This window comes from Convolutriloba macropyga, chromosome 7 (assembly GCF_964194025.1).
Source record: "Convolutriloba macropyga chromosome 7, txConMacr16.3, whole genome shotgun sequence".
Taxonomy (NCBI): domain Eukaryota; kingdom Metazoa; phylum Xenacoelomorpha; order Acoela; family Convolutidae; genus Convolutriloba; species Convolutriloba macropyga.
In genome coordinates, this window is record NC_134474.1 from 72948418 (window position 1) to 72969760 (window position 21343).

The window sequence follows — 21343 nt, forward strand, 5'->3', positions numbered from 1 at the left end:
TAATTAGAATAACAGTATAAAAATAATTAATGTACACCGTGGCATAATAACTGTATAAACGACAAAACGGAAATTACAAAATAATAAGTACAAAATAAGAAGAATAAACATGTAGAATAAAGTCAACAATGTGTCAGTCAGACGAATAAACGAATAAGCCGAATGCGCATATAACAATTCTCAGCTATAACGAATGTGAATAATATCATTCAGAATAACTTCTTCCATACTTCTTCCATAAGAATAACTTGTTCCATACAAAATAATAACGGGAATACAGAACATCCAACACTCCGCCATGTAATCTCCACCATTACATAAACATCGAAGGCTTGATCTAAAACATAAATAAACATTCCTATATCATTACATTCGAATATCTACATATATTCAAGTAAAACTCACAATACATTTACACATTTCGACTAAGATATCTTCGATAGTATGAACGTTTTACACATTTTTGCAAACCAATTTGCAAAAACTCCACACATACGTCATTAACTAACACGTCATTTAAAATACCGACGTCATATACCTCGTTAATACATCTCATTAGTGAGAAAACGGACGTTATATATCTCATTAGTGAAAATACGGACATTATTGTTCTAACAAACGCCAACAACTAAAATGTCACAGACATCATTAGTAAGGAAACGGACGTTATCTTTAGAAACCCAAACTAAAACTAAAACCAATTAAAGGGAAGAAAATACCAAATTGACACCATCAATTATGAACAAAGATATCTTAAATAATAAACGTCAGAGACAAACAGTCTCCATGCAGACGCAATTAGTAACAAAATACAAAGGGTAAACCAATTAACATTTTCACCTAACACAATGGTGATTAAACAAGACAGGTCTTACCAAGATCATTAGTAGATGAAATAAACATTTCAACTACGTCAATAATTAAAATTTGCAGAGTTGCACCATCTGCAGAGTTGTACCATCAAAGGCATACAACAGACAGACATACAATATAGCTAATTGGAACAAAAAGTACCAAGCTGATTGATGATAACTGGCACCACTAACCATCACCCGCTAGCGCCACTAACCATCGTTAACTAACCCTCCTAATGATGACAGAGATTACTTCAGAACAAAAGATATGGCATAATCGACATAAAAACAGCAGACTAACTCTATTGATACCATATAATTGGCACCGAGAAAGACTTAACATACCATGCTGAAAGTATACCATCTAACCATCAAACAACTGTCAACATACCAATTACAAGGAACACAAAGATCTTGAGAACAAAGAGCATCGGAACAATTAGAGAAAAGTCCAATTCATCAAACGAGGAAACTAACACCATAATTGGACCCAGTAATTATTAAAATTGACAACTTAAAATCCAAAAAATGAAAAACGGAAGATATGAAAATGTTACCAACCTTATAGAGAGCCTTCGAAAAGAAAGTAAAAATCACAATTCTGATTTTGCCTCGCACAAACCACAACCGCTAAACTTGTTCTAAAATTTGAAAAATTTGCGAAAAAACTCAGCTAAGCTGAAAATTCTAAATTCCACAAATTCATAATCTAGTCCTAAGACTAAAAAATATTCTATCTTAAGAGAGAAATTCAAATTCCTCAATATCTAATAACTAAACAAAATTTGAATCATTTCATAACTTCTTCTCATAACTTTTTCCATATTTGTCGCAAGTCGTTCATTTATCCTTTTCATTCAACAATTCAACAACATCAGGTAAGCTGAATCCTTTCAAATATTCATTAAATTATCTGAACTTCTTCTACCAAAGACTAATCCATCACTACAGTCACCACAGTGATGAAGAACCACCAATGATAAAAGTGTCAGAGTTTTTGAACTCTTTGAATACGAAACAGTTTTGTATAAAAATACAAGTTCAAAGAGAAAATTTTGCAAAATTAGATTACTCTCTTGGAAATCACATTCATTTTGATAACGATAGTATAAGAACAACACTTTGTCAATTCTCGGATAAAGATTGTTTATTTATTATTGAAGGAAAAACAGAAAGCGGACAAGAAGTAAAACTATTTTGGGGAGAAAAACATTTTGAACTATTAAAACAAATAACCATTTGTAACGAAACAATCACAGAATATAACTTACTAAAACAACAAATTCAAACAGACCAATGTATTGACCTTAACAAACTAAAAACAGTTTTTATAGTTGTGTGTAAAAAAGACGCTATAACACTCATAGACGATAAAAATACGTCTTAAAAACAAAACCAAAGAGAAAAATTTTACGAAATATATCACCACACAAACTTTCAGATATGATACCAGTAATCGTCATAGTAATCTACAGATAATACAGTATAATAATATTTGTAGTGCGGCACGGTTAAGTGTCAGTTACAATTGAGCAAATAACTGTCACTTCTCAGTGCAGCATTACACCTCACATTTACATAATTAATAACAAAGTTACACATTATATTTATCAGTTTCAAAAATAGATTTCAACGAATCTTTAATCACAATCTACTTTATATTATCTAAAGTAATATTCTTCCTAACAATACTTTTAGTACCTTGCATTGTAGTAGTATCGATATATTTAGCTATTGTAACAATAAGCGAAGTTATACGCAACCGACGAGTTGTATATGCAAGCCCACCAGTACAATAACCCGATGCATGAAATCCACCCCGATATTTACCACATATGTAAAACAAACATAGATATTGTCGAATTAGAAATATTTAAATTTATAAAAATTGCAATTATAATATACTTCTTCGTATGTACGTGCTTAGGACTAATCGAATATTTTGTAAAACCATAAAAATTGATACCAACCCAGACATTGAAGAATCGATATATCATACATTACATACACAAAAGTTCTACCTCCAAATTGGATTCCCCGACACATCACCATTACATGGTAACATTGTTATATATCAACTCAATATTAGATTAACAACTAACGAAATTTGGATTACAAACCTAGGAGCTCAAACACACCAACCAGAACAAGAATTAATACCAGTAGTTATACTAGCCCCACCGTACATACAACATCCACCACCCGGACCAGGCTCTGGAGCCTGAAATTATCTAAAAACAGCAAAAATTGCTTCATCAAATAATAATAACAATAGTAACAATCACCCAGAAAGACCACATCACAACGAAGTAACAGACTTAACAAATATACCCACATCACCAGAAATAGAAGAAACAAACCCCGAAAACGAAAACCCATATACAGTAAGACGAGCAAGAACAGATACACGACATCTACTAAGAGGTAGACGTAGAGCATCATTATCATTTCCTACACAAGACTCTACATTAGTATCATACGGATCAACTGATATAAAATCAAATGTAATAAGACCTTTAGAAGCAGAACAAACAGAAACACCAAGTCGAATAGGTACACCAACATTATCAAACTTTAGTATCGCGTCACCAAGCCAATCAAGCGTTCATACCATACCAACACCCACATCAAAACAAACTTTAGGATTTGCAACATTCTATAATCCCCACACAGGACTATCATACACATGCCGCTTCAACTAAAATCTATAATACTAATATTATTACTAATAACATTATTTATCTATATGAAAATAGACACTGAAATAAGATCAAGATATAAAACAAAACAAAATATTAAAGAACAAATTAAAGAACACATACAAGAACGTATGGAAAAACATATGGAGAGCTTACAAGAGAAAAATAGAATAAAAACAAATAACATAAATGTAACTGATCAAGATAACTTTAACAAGTTAATGGATCATGTATTTGATAATACAACAAAATTTGAAACGAAAATGTATAAATTACCATCAAAGTATACATCACCAGACTTAAAGGAATTCACGAATAGTACAGATTACGAACAAATGTGGGAAATAGCCATAGATAAATGGACACGAAATTGGAATTTTTACAGAGAACAATTAACAGACAGTATTTTGGAAAAATTCCAACTAAATAATAAAAGAAACAAACGACAAACAAAAAAAGATTACGTTGAATTGAAAGGACAAAACATTAATGGATCAGCAGTCGGACCTCAAGACATTTTTATCGAACACTACGACTGCGACGCAGAAGAAATAACAAACGTAAAATACTATGAACTGAACAAAATCAGCACATGTAAATTTAAACCATTGGACTTAGAAATGACAAAAACAGAAGTGCAATTATTATCAAAAGCACAAGCCGTAGAAATTAAAGCATATGCTGTTACAGGAACGATCAAAGAAAAAGTAGAATGGTGTTCACAACACACTCATTACATTAGAGCAAACAGACCAAGCTATTACGTATCAGATGCACGAAGAACGAAAATCTTAGACCCAGACGAAGTTCGTAACGAACTCGCCAGAATTAACGTTCTTAAAAATACAAAATACAGGCCAACAAGGCACAATATATCATTCAATTACTTATCAAATCCACCATTACAAAAGAGACTAGAAAACGTACAAGGAAATATACAATTCAGAATAGACACTCCTATGGTACCACCATATGGAAGATTGGTATATGATTATACAAATCCAATGTGGGTACCGAATGAAATCAAAAATGCACAATCAAACTGCCTATCAGGCGTCAAAAAACAAAATAGAATTGATATTTTAGACTGGACTCTAGAGATAAAAGAAGTCTCGTTAATACTAAATCTTGATACAAAAGACATATCATATATGGGAACAAAACTACCATGTGATCTCCACAAGGGAGAATGTTTACCAACACCCTTTACAAAAGCAACAATCATTTGGGAACCCCAAACACATTGCCAACTATTCGAACTTATTAGGTTTGATGCATATATGGTTAAGTATCAGGAACGATATTGGATAGAAACAAACGCGGAATGGTCATCAGTACAAAAACCAGATGTACATCAAAAAGTAAAATATAATGATACATCCTCAATCGCAACAAGATTTGAAATCTACCCATTAGTTGAACGAGAGTGTGGATCACCACAACCACTACATAAAACAGAATACGACGATATTTATATAATATACGAATATGGTTTTGACATGCATACAGGACTTAAAGTAACAAGAAAAGAAGACAAATTTGAAGAAGAAAAATTTATAAAAATAAAACCACAACAAATTATGTCAAATGCATACACAAGATATGAAGACGAAGAACATCAAAATTATTATTATGGTTTTGTAAACGAGAACACACATTTACAAATGAAAATGGACCTCTATATGAGTAATATATATTCACGCATTAGTCTACAAGCAATCGAATTCTATTCACAGATATGCGAACAAACTCGCAATATTCGACAATTGACACTAACACAAGTACAAAAGAATACACCACTATTAGGATACATCCTTACAGGAGATAGATCCATATTTGTGAAACAAGAAGGAGTTAATGTAATGAAAATGTACAAATGCGCTAAGAAATCATCACCGCTATATGTACCACAAACACGTGAATGTTACGACAAAATACCAATACTATACAAAAATAGAGTACAATACGTACATCAACTAACACGACAAACATACCTTTGGGCGAAAACAGTTCCATGTTCACATAGTAATTTCGATCAACTAATCTCAATAGACACAGAAGGGACAGTAAGATACAGATTGACACCATATCCAATAAAAGTAGAAACAATATTAGAAACAATATCACCGGAAGAAATAGTACTTGATAATATGTTTAGCAAAGCAAGCCTCATCGAAAGTGGAATATTTAGCAAAGAACAATTAATACAAGAACGAAAAAGAGATTTACTACACGAATATATGAGAGATCGCGAAAAACCACTTCAAGAAGCACAATCTGCTAACGCACAAAAACTACTCGAATTAGAACAATTAGGATTATTACAAACATACAAAAATTATGAACATTCACTTAAATGGTTAAAAGACTTGAACATAAATGGATATAACTTTCAGATAGATCAACCAAGTGTAAACTGGAAGGAAATTTTCGATGCAGCATGGCTAAAAGATCAAATACTATCTATCTTTGGTTGGCCATGGTACATACTTGAAAAAATGGCTATCATCTATGCGATGATGAGCATGATCTTATTTGTAACAAACCTAATTATAAAATTCTACAACGCTTTTGCAATACATAAAGCGATTGGAAAACAAGCAAGTATAACAAAAATATTATTAACAGGAATTTTTGGAATATTCTCACAAACACTAACCCAACTAGTTGCACAAATACAAGAAGATGATTACGCCAATAATAACGATAATAGTAATGATGATAACAATTCACATTATGGTAAAGGACATAATACTTCACGAGTACATATTCAACATTTCAGACGACATTCAACAGAAATACCAACATTAACCCGTAGAGATAAACCGACAGAACAATATGTGGATACAAACTACAAACACTATAACACTACTATACGCAGGACAGAACATGGTTTACAATTACGTACATTAGAGTCACCAACAAAGAAGCAAGCACCACCACTACCAGAAAGAAAACACAAAACAGAGCAATTCAAGATGGAAACATTAACAACAATAAATGAAAATAAAACCCAACCACTACCACCAATACCACCACAACTTATAACACCTCCTCCAGCGTACCAACGCTTGAGTAGTTTACCACCTGTACCAATCCCGATACCAATCCCAAGCGCACCTAATATAGAACAATCGCACATACAAATTAAACCCTATTCATACGAATCACCTATAACACAACAGACACCATATGAAATTCCGCAACCATCAAACAATCAACATAATCAACATGCACTAATACCAACTTCAAGACTTTTAGAAATACAGAACCCGCCACCAATAGATTTTAATCAATTAAAACTAGCAAATAACAAAATGCAAAACCGTAGCTACAGCCTAGACATTCTTAAAAATGATCAGCCACATACAAATGAAGTCACATACTACGATACTCATTCGGCTGATACATACGAAATCTAAAAACAAACAATTCCTTTTAGTAACAACTAACATTACCTAATCACCCGCCATCACTTGCCACATTTTTTACTTTACCATCTTATTTTTAATTTTTTAAATTTAACCTTTCATAAGGAAAAATAAGACTAAAACAAACTACTTATAAACTACCTATACAAAAACGAGATCAGAATGTGTAACAATTTTTATTATAACAAACACATAATTAACAAACATATAATTATAACAATTTTTATTATAACAAAACATATAATAAATCGACGATATAATTCAGACTAAACTAATCGTATTTGAGTTTTAGCATTCAACTATGGCATCTAACATGGAGTACGACTCGCCATACAAATCAGACTCGCCATTCTCCTACGAAGTGGAAGAAGGAGAGTTGAGTTGTGAGTCAGGCAGATCCAGCCCCGGGACTATTCGGGACTGTGCATCTGACTGTGGCACACAAACTGAAACAAATATGATCACAGAGGAAGAAAAGATCAAAACATTCGGAGTCGAACTGGAAAATGAAACACAAATCGTGCAGACACCACAAGAAATAGCACGAAAGATACAACACAAATTTGGTCATAGACGAAATCTCCAATCTTTTGATACTGGTAACAATAATATTAACAACATATCGGAGCAAGGAACAAATATAGCTGCACATAGCTATCAAAACACAAGACCACGACAAAATCATAATTATAACAGTAGTGACACATATATGTCACCACCCCTGCCAAATTACCCCCCGCCAGTACGTCCACCCCCACCATCAGACAAATACATAATTGATCAATCACATACACAGAACAATGTTCGACAACGCTTATTCGCGAGAACAACAATCCCAACAACTAACAATCTAAGATTTCCATATGCGGTGACAACCCGCTCTAATGACAGAAAATCGTTCTTTCATCAATCAACGAACGAACAGACCCCGACAGAGACGGTCATGGAAACGATTTGGTTCCAGAACAAGGATCCAAAAAATCTTAGTAACCCTCACGGAATGAACTACAATCCACTCCTCTCGTACCGAAATTGGGCAGATATGCCATTTGACTCTCGATCCTATAACTTCTTTATGGCACCTTTACATACACTGAAAGACCGTGTGTCAGAATTTTTTCCACCACTCCCGTCGGAAAACACAAATACCGTAAAAAGAAGCACGAAGAATATGGGTAGAGACAAAATACACCAATCTAAATACCCTAAGCTAAAACAGTTCTACAGTCTCACGGAACGTTTCCTGTACGACTACGACTATGAGTTTCGACTACCAGTAAACTGTAACTTTGATCTTTTAGTGGCAAAAGCCTCTCAAGATCTATCCGCGTACAGCGCCTTTACACAGCAACACCAGATTTTCCAACTGAGTTTTAACTTCCTCCACCCTAAACCAAAGGACGTTCAAAGTAACAATTATAGAGTTCACGAGACAAAATTAATTCACAATCTGATCTACTATACATTTCTTAGAGACAAACAACATACAGAATCTAAAAGCTACGTCCATATCAATGACCAATTGACATCACCATATTTCCTCAATTACAGCTACAAAATAAAATGGGATTATACTATTGGAACATTGAGAAACTTTGACCCAATTAAGAACTACTACGTGTTCCAGCCAAAAGACGCACCAGAGCGACCGCTCATGATACCTTTGGAAGCGATCGAACCTTGTGAGGAATACCATGTATATCACCTCACAGGGAGCGTAACAAATAAAGCAATTACAAACCGCATAAACTTTAATAACGAACGAAAAATTCCAGATACAGAAGGAGAAATTTGCAATGCCTTACAGGCATCAATAACAGAAACACCCTTAAAGGAAATCGTTTACTTACTTGGATATTATCTCTCAAAGGATGAATACTTCTTGAAAGAATATAATCACTACTGTGAACGGAGTAATCACCCGAAACAAACGGAGAAACTATAGTAACGCACATTGTAACAAGTAACAATTCAACGTCTCGGTAATTAACGAACAAACTGTAATACCGCCAAACCATGTTTGTAATCTTTGCATATGTTTGTAAATCTTTATCATTTCAAACAAATTCTTCCAAATATTTAAATCAATTTGTAAATTCATGATTATGGATTCTACCCCTGATTATGGAACATACCTATCCTCTTATGTTATTTTCCATATCCATTGCTCATACTTAATGTTCACCAGTTTGAAATAAAAAGTTTAAAGCCAAAAACAAGTTTTTATTTTTTAGATACAAACTTAACCTACTTTATAATACTGTATATGTAAATATGCAAAGATTTCCCCATAGTTAGTTATATGCAACACACATGCAATTTTGTAAATAAAGCAAATAGGCAAATAAAAAAAAACAGAACAAATACAAACAGAACAAACAAACAACATGAATAATAAGCATGAATAATGTACATAATATTCTAATAAATGACTCATAAGCAATGTTAACAACACTATGAGTAACACAATACTATAGGACATGACATTTACTCATAAAACAGATTATAACATATCGAATTCTTTAATACAATTTACAATCTACCATACACCAGGTACATTACAAATTTATTGTTTATGACAGACTATAAATTTAAAATAGAGTAACACATACGAAACAGTCAGATTAAAAACAAAAGAGAACAGAATTTTAATTCAAATCGAAATTTTCACATGCAAATCTGTTCAAGTAACAAAACAAAATACATGAACTATATGTAATTCAGATAGCTACTATACGACGTTAACTATAGTAACAACTAACAATACGATATCATTGTAACAATTCACATAGAAAACAGTATTCAGATCTCGGGAAACGTTGATCCTTGGATCGTAAGCGCGCAGACAGAGACGTTAATTTAATTTATGCAGTTGAAGAAATAACTGTTGATTGGGACTAGGAACTTGTCATCCGTGTGCATACCCATTACAAACTACTATAAGCGAGATCTGTAAGCCTTTAAAAAATTCATAAGAGACTGGCAGGTAAATGTACAAATATAACAAAACGATAAGCCGCATTTTCAAATCTTACAGATACGGAAAATGTTTCCTCAGTAACAACTCACAACAGAGCAATTGTAGAAGTATGACATAACAATTGTAAGAACTAATACCATTCAATAACTCATGATTTCATACAGGAGCGTTAATTGATACATGTTCAATTTCTATAACAACATTACCAATCAGCATGGCCGACAAATCACATGTCACTAAAAACAAACACGATATTCGCCATTTCATTGACATACTCTCTTTTATGTCAACCCCAAAACTATAACTTGTTAAATAACACTTAACATAATCAAAACATTACATACACATCTAAATTTTCTTTCCAACCGGAAGGGATACTACGTATTAGAACATGTAGTGAATCTAAAAACGATTCTTAACAACTAACACCTAACAAACCAAGCAAACCAGGTAAGTCAGGTAAGTCGACGCCGGACATCAGGACGCCTACAACATCAACGACGGGCCTACCCAGAAGGATCTCCGCCCACTGGATAGTGTGGTGGTGGAATAGATACTTTTGTGGTTGTTGATGTTCACTCTTTGCTCTTTGGGTAACCGATGTTTCGGAATCGACTCACAGACGAGCCGGTCTTCAAGCAACACAACCAAAAAGAAAGAAAATCCTTCAGAGAGATTACAGAGAAATTAATAAACTATATTCTACTATATTAGACTGGAAGACTTTCAAAACAACTCTAAACCCCGGAAAGATGGAGTCAGACATGACTTCCAAAAAGGAATATTTAATATTAGAAAGACTTTATTCAGAAAAGACTGAAATACTCTTTCCTGATTGGATAAAAATGATATATTATTTTATCCTCCTTTCCCTCTATGTGTTTACCCATCTACCCTCTCTCAGCAGAAGAGAAAGTAATTTAGTCAGTACCAGTTACCATCCTGATATAATAATAGAGTATATTTCTCTCTCTCTACTCCGCTCTTGTTTGGTATTGAGATAAACGTTAGACCGTAGCATTGGGGCCCGTGCACCGTCTACTGAAGCTCAGATAGAAGAGTAACAGACTAGAGGAATAGAACTTTAGTTAGTCAGGTAAGCCTTAAGATTATCTCTTATTCTTGAGACAACCATAAGACAGTTCAGGAAGTACCCTAATAAAGGTGAGCTCGAGAACACGTCTTACGTTGCAAAGACCTGCACTGGTTGTTAGTGAAGAAGGCGGGACAGAAGTTTTCTTCGGCCTTCAGAAAGTTACGGTTCAGATCAAGAGCTGAAAATGCAAGGAGCAATGGATTGTTTGATAGTTCTTCATAATGTCTTGAAAACCAACTCCCAATCTCATCAATTGATGCAACTCAATGATTTGTTGGACTGGTTTTACTAATTAAAAAAAAACAGAAACAGCCGGTGGAAACTTGCAGATCATTGTTGATATGACATTGCGTCTGATTGTTGATAAAAACCAACACTGTCACCCAGACGATATCGTTAAAGTAAGTACAAATTATTTTCAAGAAAAAAATTTGGCTGTTATAAACTTAGTATTTTTTGTTACAAGTTTAAACGGGTTTAAAATTAAACTTTCTTATTTCGAAGATAATTTAGAAAGGATGTCAAAAAAATAGGTAAAATAATTAAAGATTGAGGCTGCAACTAACGGAGTTTTTATGAAAATATTCCCATTTCAGCCTTACTTTTTGAGAGTACTTGGGAGCAATTAATGACCGAGGGTAAAAACGGGGCGCCGAAACGCATTATTTGTAAGCAACAGCAATTACCACAGACGAATAAGAGCCTAGGGGAAATACCCCCAGGAACACCCTACTTTTCTTTTCTTAATATGAAATAAAACCCCTAGGAAACGATTCCCTACGGAAATGAATCCACATATTAACATAATAATTCGAATGAAGTAATTTGTTCGGTTCTGATAATTCCATATCTTGTCCCATAGGCCGTTAAGGCTTGGCCGTGGATTGCAACGCATGGCCAGATGCGCTAAATATGTATCCTTTTAACAATCAAAAGGGGTTTTTTCCATTGTGTTTTTCCTTATTATGCGGGGCTTTTGTTCCGAGGCGTTTTTTTGCAACTAATTCATAGCTAAAAGGACAAAAAGGAATTGGTTTAGGAGTTGCCTTCAAGCATCTCAGCCTTCGGACCACAACCATAGTAATATGGTAGTTCTTTCAAACTTATAAATCAACGACTAGTTGCTAATTCATTTTCAGCAGTTGACTATTGAGCTCGAAACAATTTTGTTTTAATCAAGTATTTATTCTTCAAATTAAATCAAGACGTTGAAACAGTTTTGTAAATTTTATTATTTTTTTTAAATGAAGTCAAATAATTGTTTTTTTAAAATGCAGTTGGTTTAAGAGTTTTTTATTCTAATTATTTTGATTAATGTTTGGTGGTGAAAATATTGGTAGCTGCTATTTTTTACAGCTTGATTTAAGAAATTTGAAAATGTTTCTTTTTCTTATGTTGCGCTTATTTTCGAAACAAAAGCCTGTTTTTATTGACAATTGCATGATAAAAATTGTGTTAATTTCGATGTCTGAAATTTGTTAACCTGTTGTCCTTCTGAATTTAAATGAGCATTTAAAAAAATTTTTCAGTATACTAGAAAAAAATAATGTAAGTATTATGGTGAACAGCAGAGAAAAAAGACACTTTTGCCCGCAAGACACCCGAATCTTCTAATGATGAAAGCGTTGAAAGCGGGGATTTTTTGGAATATTTGCTGTTAATAGTGGCGAAATTTTTATTGTCACCGCATTTATAGGAAATCTGATCAAAAATCAAATTTCCGTGCCTGGGTTTGGACCATTGTCCGATCTCATGTCAGCCACTTCTTCTTCCACTCCGCCATCTATGGCTTACTCTTATGATTTCTCTTTTGAATTTAAGCCAGATTCACTCAGCTTTATGGGAAACATATGCGTTGACTTTTTGCGAGAGTATAGGTTTTAAGAGATGAGTTTTTGTAAGATTAGCGATTTTAAGTCCTAAAAACGGCAGCAAATCTTGCAAAAAATCACCGCAAGATTTGCTACAATTTTTTGTCGGTGAATTAACGTAAGATGTGCGGTTTTTAATTTTGGAAAAATATATTCACTGCTTTCACCGCATTCAGCGCTAAAAAGCGCAATTTTCACAACGATTCACCGCATTCCCTGGGACCAGTATTTTCCAAACAATAAAGCAAAAAGTTTTAGTAAAAAACTGGCCCGATTCACGATGATTATCAGTTTTATGAACTGTCATCTTTATTTAAGGTTCAGCCATCTGTGATTGCGACCTTACATAAAAAGTTTCTGGGAGATGCTCTTTCGGAACCCATTCTCAGATCTCTAGTCAATCCCGACGTTCCTGGTTACAAAGAAAGCCCTACGGGATGCAGTGCAGCTGAGGTATTCCAGTGCCTGGCAATATTGGCCACAAACCGCGACAACGCTCTAGAACTGGTCAAACTCGGAATTGTCTCAAAATGCGAGACTTTTCTGGAGTTTGCGATTGAGTTGCCGTTCTTGGAAATTGATAATAATCTTCATGGGGTGACCAATTCCACTCAATGGACGCTACGACTATTGTTCAACCTGAAGGCAGCTTTACCTGAGATTTCTGATTTGTTCACGTTTGAAGAACTTCTTTTCACATTCAAAAGGCACTCAAATGAAGCCGTGAAGCAAATAACTTGTGATTTAATTTCTCTCATATGATTTGGGTTTGAAAAGAGTACATCAGAATTCATCTAATCAGTTTTATTAACTTAGGGCCATCAATTTGTGCCAAAGCCCAGTTTTAATTACCGAGAAAAACAAATTTTAGCACAAAATTTGGTAAAGACTTGTCAAGGCTTGAGTTTAGACTTGCAAGTCTTGGCCAAGACGTGCACAAGACTGGTAATATCTATTCGTCATTTCTTTTTGCCGTCAAACTTAGAGGGCATTCAACATTTACCAACACCCCCCCCCCCCCTCCCAGACGAGCCCAGAACTGATATTGAATTGGCCTTACGTTTGTTTCATTGATCCTTGGTCAATACAAATTTTGACTACTTTTGACATCAAAAAATTATTATGTAATAAATACTTTATTAGTATCAAAATGAAAAGGCGTGAACTTGGCAAAAAAGAAGGACGATTTAGCACTAAATTACATTTCATCAATTTCTTTTCGTTTTACAATTAGCGAAAAACAAAAACTCCTCATTTAGTCAAATTTGAAGGAAAAATTTAACAACATTACTTATCGAGTGCGTTTATATTTTACATTATTAAGTATGAAGCAGAATGGTCATTTGGTCACTTTTAAGTTAGAAAAAACAAAATATAAATCAAACTTTCCCCAAAAACTCAGTCTCAAAGTCACAAAAACATTTTGGTCAAAATTGTGTCGAACACAATTCGAGCAGAAAACATTTGGGTCGAGGCAAAGACCATAAGCAGAATAGAACAATGTGTCAAGCGACAGTCGAGATGACAGCTAAAATGAGCTAAAGTCTATTGATAGGCAATTTTGGTCAAATATGATCACTCCATACCTCTTTTCGGTCGAGCATGGTCTTTTCATAAGTCGATATTTCGTGCTGGGAAGAGTTTGGACTCTCAATCAAGGTTTTATCAGGACGGTTAAGTGACAAGAGCTTCAGAAAAAAAGTTCAAACATAACGATCACGAGTAGTAATATCATCTCAAAAAAAACGTTGCCAGCAAAACCCACCAATATAATACAAAAAAATTATGTAAGCTATCTCTTAGTAAACAGTGCCTATTAACAAAGGATTTTCTTCATTCGTAATCCGTTTCAAAAATGCAAAAAGCAAGGAACAACTGGCGATGTTCAGAAACAAAATGCGAATTTATTTAAGGGGAAAACGTAGCACTCTAAGAGCAGTTAAAGAACAAGAAGAAATTGAAGCCTCATTAAAATTATTTATCGTGATAGTTTTGGGCTCTCTAAAAGGCAGCAATTTCCCATTAAATATCGCAAGATTTTAAACACAGCCTTGATGAACTCAAAATTCTCTTTGGCCAATAGGAGATATTTCAAAAAAACATTTAACTGTTTGGAGAACAAGAAATACATATTAATGGTCATTGGAGGCCATAAATTTTGCTGTTGCTACACACTTGCTGTTTATCAATTTGTTTATAGCGAGTGAAACCAAGTTTTTCAAATCAGTTCTTTTGCATGTACAATCAACTTCAGTGACCAAATATTATGAAAAAATATCTAAACCAGGCGTAATACCAACCTTTGCAAACCTTTTCGAAAGACTTTTTGCTACCAACAGATGCTGTAATCCATTTCATAAAAACGTTATGAAGAAATGGGAAATTGGTAACAAAACGGAGCAATCTTTAGGTTCATGTCGAAGTTCTAAATTCAATTCTACACAAAAGCATGTCAAAAAGCTGAGATTTTTTAATTTTCACCGCCGGTTGTTTATCTTCTACAATCATTGCCCTGTAATTGATCTCAATGCACTTTAACATTAGCGTCTTCAAATTATCCATTTTTACCTTTGAGTTGAACGGCCAATGTCCAGCTCGCAGACCTCCAAATTTCGTTTATACATTGATAATCTCTCACGACAAATTGAAGGTCTGTTTGACATCGCTATTGTCGTTTTTAGGCTGCACAAACTCGTTTTGCCTTTTCCATAACGGACAATTTTTATTAGATAGATTTGGAAAAATGTTGGGGCGGCCAGGAGATGAATATTTAAACTTAAGAATTTTCAAAATTTTGAAAAAAGTTGTCAAATGTGATCTTGTTGAACTTTTTCAATGTTGCTCATACCCTGGTTTACAAGTTGAAATTCACTTGGATTATTTTCGAATTAAAATTACGCCGCATTTTAATTTTATAATTTTATGTCTTGTGAGGAATAAAAGTCTACACGGAGGTTTAGAATTGCCGTGTTTAAGTATTTTTTTAGATTTTGATACCAATCGCAATTTTGAGCAATTGCAGTTTCAATCGAAGTTTTAATTGAATTCTTGTCTGATAATTTTGAGAAAAACCTTATATTAAAGAGTTTGGAGAATTTATATTTTGTTTTTATATATTAGAGCTTATGTGAATAGCTTGTGTTGTATCGCTAAGTTTCATATATAATAAATGGCAAATGCAAAGTAAGCCGATAGGCAAGCAAGCCGACATAAAAGCAAGCCGAAAGTTATGTAATAGTTGTGTAATCTATCAGAAATAATACATTGTCAGCCGTTACAATCAATACTGCGCGTAGTATTATAAGACATAATGTATTCCAATGCACCAAAGAAACAAAAATGCGTCAATTTTTAGACATCTAGTGGGTACGGGCCTCAGCAGACCGCTGTGGGATGTAATCCGGAAATAGCGGGCCGGTTATCGCGGCGAAGCCAGGGCCCGCCAGGGACAACTTAAAATACGGGTATCTGAAAATTTTTCGGCTTACTTGACCTCATTTTCAAAATTCGACTTGCTTGCCTATCGGCTTGCTTGACCGCCATCATAATAAATTACTCCTACTGATTGTCAGTTGATATTTACGCAAGTTTTCAACTTATAACATTTAAGCATTCAACATAACAGTTATGTATTAATTTGCAGTTTTTTCCAGAATAATTTTTCAATCAATTCCTGTTCATCAATTTGTAAAAGCATAACATTAAAAATAAAAGTTAAGACTGAGCTATTTAACTTATGATTTCCTACTTTCTCATCTGTTGGGAACCCGTGTTGAGGATAGCAACAAAAACGACTGAAAATGCGCGTAAAAAGTCTTTTTTTGTCTAGTTTGTCAAAATCAAATATGGATAACTATTGCTTTCGATCATTTTTGACGGCTTCTTTGGTTTTAAACGTATGATCGTTGGTTTGGTTGCTGTTATCAGTTTTAATCATGAGAAATAATTCGTCATAAATTTTCGTAGAAAAACGACCATTAACTCATATTAAATTTATGAATTTTCCCTGCTGATTATTAGCCTATAACAAACAGGTCACTCCCTAGCCACTCTTTTGTTTACTAAATTCATGTCTCCACTGATCTTTTTCTCAAAAAAAAGGAAAATTCTAAATTTACCGAAACCGAAAGCTTACATGTTAGTGGATTAAAAATGTTTAAAATCATCTTGAAAATATGAAAAAAGGCTATGGGACCACTTTGTCCAGATACTATAAGTAGTTATCTATCGACAGAGTTAAAACTGTTATTTCTCAACGTATTAAGCATCTATAAACAGTCAGCCCATTGTAGAATTTCGTTTGCATAAGAATAGTTAGTTTTTCATTTTTGTTGGTAGTTTTTATTGTGCAGTTTTGTTTTCATCGTTCTGCTTATATTGTTTTAATAATTTTCTTCTGACGTCGGGTTTTCTTAATTGTTCATTTAAAGCCCAAGATAAATATCAATGAAGTAGTTTGATCCATCGGTGAAATAGAATCGATCTTGACACGTGCGCGTTTGGGCGAAGGTTCCAATGGGTGCTACGAACACAAATGACCATCGAATCTGTCTCGAAGTCAACTGGTTCACTATAAAATTCAGGGCGCTGTTCTCACTTTTACATTTCTGGGCATCCTCAATTATGGTTTCAATAGTTGCGTCAACATTAACTGAGCTATTACCCACTTCATCATTATCGTCCGGGCAAATCATTCCCCAAATTGCCATGTCAGACCCAGGGCGTCCGGAGGGGGGATCTCTAGACAAAATTCCCGGTTTTCCCTTCCAGTGATGATAATCACCTCTGTTTATTTTCCAAGTCCACCTGTTGTTTTCCTCCATAATGTAAACAAACCAGGACGACCCTGGAAAGCTTTTGTGGAGGATTTTGCAAACTTTCTCCGTTGCTTCGGGGTTCGAATCTGGTGTGTCGTTTGTTATTTTGCTGAGCATAAATCTTGCCGACTGTTTCCAAGCCTCACTGTTATTGGTCACTTCTTTATCTCCGCCTTTCTGTCTCTTCATTTGACGGTAATTTTGCTGAAATGATGCAACACTGTTCTGGTTCTCCTCGTGTACAGCCAAGAGCTGATTCAAAATGTCGGCCTCTTCTGGCTTTGAACTTTTTTCATTTTCTTCGATTAGTTCCAATCGTTTGCTGTCAATTTTCTGAAGACGAGCCTTACGTTCGTTTTGCTGTAATCGCAGGGTTTCAATTTGGGCTTTGAGGTCTTTAATTGTGGAATCCATATTTTCAATTTCAACTTCATTTTCTTCCTTCAGCTTTTGCATAATCATTGTTTTTTCCCGCTCCACTCGCTCCCTGTATTGGGCTGTATTGGGTCGCCTCTTCAGCTGGTTTCCCATATCTTCAACCTGCTGCTGCAATTGTTCCTTTTCCATCCGTTCCTGATTCACTTTTTCTCGTTCAAGTTCCAATAACTCGTCTTTTTTGGCGACCTCGATTTTCGTTTTCTCTCTAATTAGCCTTTCTGTTAAAATTTGTTCACTAATTTCAGCAGTTGTTGGTCTCGTGTCAACTTCCAGTCTCAACTGCTGCAGAGTTTCTTCTTGTTCTGCGAACTTTCGGCTGAGGTCATTTATCACTTGATTTGATTGGTTAATTTGTGATTCTAGTTCCACTTTTTCTTCCTGCATTTTGTTCAGTTGTTGCTTCAATTCAGCGGCATCTTTTGCTGCGATCTGCTTCTCTTTTTTACTCACTTCTTGTTCACGTTTCTCCAATTTATCAAGCTGTTCTTTTTGTCTTGCCAGAAATTTTTGTTCCCATTCGTCTTGTTGACGCTGAAGAATTTGGGTGTTCTGTCCAGAAAGTTTAGACACCTGTGTGCAGAGCTCGGTCATCATTTCCTCCCTGCAAATGATTTATATTGATTGATAAAAACGGATCTAATCTGTTCAGTCTCTCCCTGTTGGGGGGAGGGGTAGCAAACAGGATAGATAAAAAAACATTTTGCTCCAACATTTATGGATTCGTTGTCAGCTGTTGCAAGAAGCAGTAAAACTTCAAATAGAAATTAAACTGAAGTCAAGGAAACTTTTCTTGTTAATTTTTTTGATAATTTTGTCTTAATACTTCTGCTTTGGGCTTGGAGGGCTCATATCTCAAGATCAGTAAAAATTTTATATAATCTAACAAAAAGCTGGTTTTTTCTTAACTTTGTAAAGTTTTAGTCTCCTGTGTGTGTGTACGAGTGTGTGTGTGTGTGTGTGTGTGTGTGTGTGTGTGTGTGTGTGTGTATGTGTGTGTGTGTGTGTGTGTGTGTGTGTGTGTGTGTGTGTGTGTGTGTGTGTGTGTGTGTGTGTGTGTGTGTGTGTGTGTGTGTGTGTGTGTGTGTGTGTGTGTGTGTGTGTGTGTGTGTGTGTGTGTGTGTGTGTGTGTGTGTGTGTGTGTGTGTGTGTGTGTGTGTGTGTGTGTGTGTGTGTGTGTGTGTGTGTGTGTGTGTGTGTGTGTGTGTGTGTGTGTGTGTGGGTGGGTGGGTGTTTAGAGTGGGTTATTTAGTAGTCTGTTCTAATTTTTCAAAGACTTTGTTTGTTAGTAAATATCTCCCTGAGACCCAAGACAATTTTTTAAACAGAAGATTTGTTTTTAGTAGCGATTGAAACACAAAGTAACAAAGTTTTTTTGAAGTCTAAAGAACGATTACTTTTCGTCTTAGTCCGCCTGCTTTTTTTCCTTTAAAAGTTTGCAAAGTGTTCCAGGTTCGATATCGCACTTGTTTTCATTTTTGCTCACAATTTCTTCAAACAGTTCACTCTCTTCAGCGCGTTGTATTTGAGCATCTGCTGTGCTTCTTTTTTATGAGCGTGTATCTATGCAATTTTTCAATAATTCAGTGCTCTCATCATTATTTGAAAGGCTAAACGCGAAAACGAGAAATTTGAAATCCTGATGTCGCTGAGTACCGCAGCCAATTTTACTTGTTAATAAGAATTGGAAGGCAAATTGATTAATGTTAGTTAGAACAGAGGATATAGATGAAAGCTTTAACAATTTTGAAATTTTTTAATGATTTTAATGTGTTGATCAAACTTCGCAGAGTGGTTAATGAGAGCACTTAAGCTAACTTATTAGATTAGATTAAATATATACTAAACTATATTATAATTGAAACAAAACAAAATAACCAAAAAGCATGCAGCAAAATATTTTCCCAGAAAACTGATTAAAAATCCAAAATTCAACATTTTGTCCCTTGTTTTGATTTCAGTTTTTACCAATCAGTTTTTTCAGTTTTCCCATAAAATAAAGACTTCGCAACCAATTTTCAGAAAATAAGCTTCTAAATGCTAAAAAACAATATGAACAAAAAAATGCAAAAATCAATTAGATGCTTGATGGTAAAAAAAATGTAATACTAAAATAAGTATCAAGAAAACTGTAAAACAGTTCCAAAATGTGATTTTGAAAGAACATGTTTACTAATAAGTTCAATTAGGTGTTGTTACTAGCTTTTTGGGAAAAAATTATGAAAAATTTGAACATATATCTAAAAAGAACAGACTAGATTTTGTTGAAGACGACAACAATGATCGAGTCTTGTGCGCTCTCGAAAAAAATTGTTTTGTCAATCCAACCTGGTTACCCATTTCAGACACAAAATTTAACTGGGACCAAACCGAGTCTTCGAAGATGTCATCAAAAAGAATTGAGAGCGGAAACAGGAAACAGTGCTCAGAAGCAGAGACAATTTGAACAAAAGGAGGACGCCCTAACTGTCCAAAACGGAATCATCTTTTGAGGAGTTGCGCCTTTCATTCAACCCAAACTAAGAGTTGTGGTGATAACCAAATCTCGTGAAACAAACCCAAGCAAAAACGCAACTGAAACAGCAGTCCGAATGATAGCTCGGCATCAGTCAAGATGTTCTTCGATATGTTAGTAAATGTAAGGACTGCCAAAAAACAGGCCTAGCCTGGGGAAAACTATCTAATAGGATAGAAGCAGAAGTGTGGGAATAACTTGATATGGACTGTGGTTAGGTTAAGTACCAAGGTAAAACCTTAGTAAAATTAGACGAGGGAGCAGGCTGGATAGAAGCTTCCTCTGCGGAAAAAAGAACTACAACAACAGTGAAGGTATACTTGAGTCAAATTTTTGCCAGCTTTGGGATACCAAAAACGTTAGCATCAGACAATTGTCCCGAGTTTTTAAACGTTGACCGGAAAAAGTGCCGTGAATCACTGGAGATTAAAAATAGGGAGTCATCCATCTACCATCCAAGAGCAAATGGACTTGCCGAGCGAGCAGTTGAAACAGTAAAACGGGCTATTCAAGCCAGGAGTCCGAACCTAAATGTGTCCTTTGGCGCATCCCAACTCCACAATAATTCCAAGACGCCAGAAAAACTCCTGTGAAACCACTGCTAGGACGGAAACTATGACTTCCAGCAGTGACTGACTTTGATCA

At 34.8% G+C, this 21343-nt stretch overlaps 2 protein-coding genes across 2 annotated transcripts in view; one reads left to right on the plus strand and one right to left on the minus strand.

Annotated features, from left to right (window-relative positions):
* Nucleotides 1–13767, plus strand: part of LOC142342517 (uncharacterized) — a 92283-nt gene extending 78516 nt beyond the window's left edge. Inside the window, exon 3 of the mRNA XM_075393864.1 lies at nt 13250–13767. Coding sequence (XP_075249979.1) covers nt 13250–13693 — 444 coding nt within the window. The 3' untranslated portion in view covers nt 13694–13767. The remainder of the gene's footprint in view (nt 1–13249) is intronic.
* Nucleotides 13768–17086: 3319 nt separating this feature from the next.
* Nucleotides 17087–21343, minus strand: part of LOC142342518 (uncharacterized) — an 86094-nt gene continuing 81837 nt past the window's right edge. Inside the window, exon 4 of the mRNA XM_075393866.1 lies at nt 17087–18787. Within this exon, the coding sequence (XP_075249981.1) occupies nt 17356–18787 (1432 nt within the window). The 3' untranslated portion in view covers nt 17087–17355. The remainder of the gene's footprint in view (nt 18788–21343) is intronic.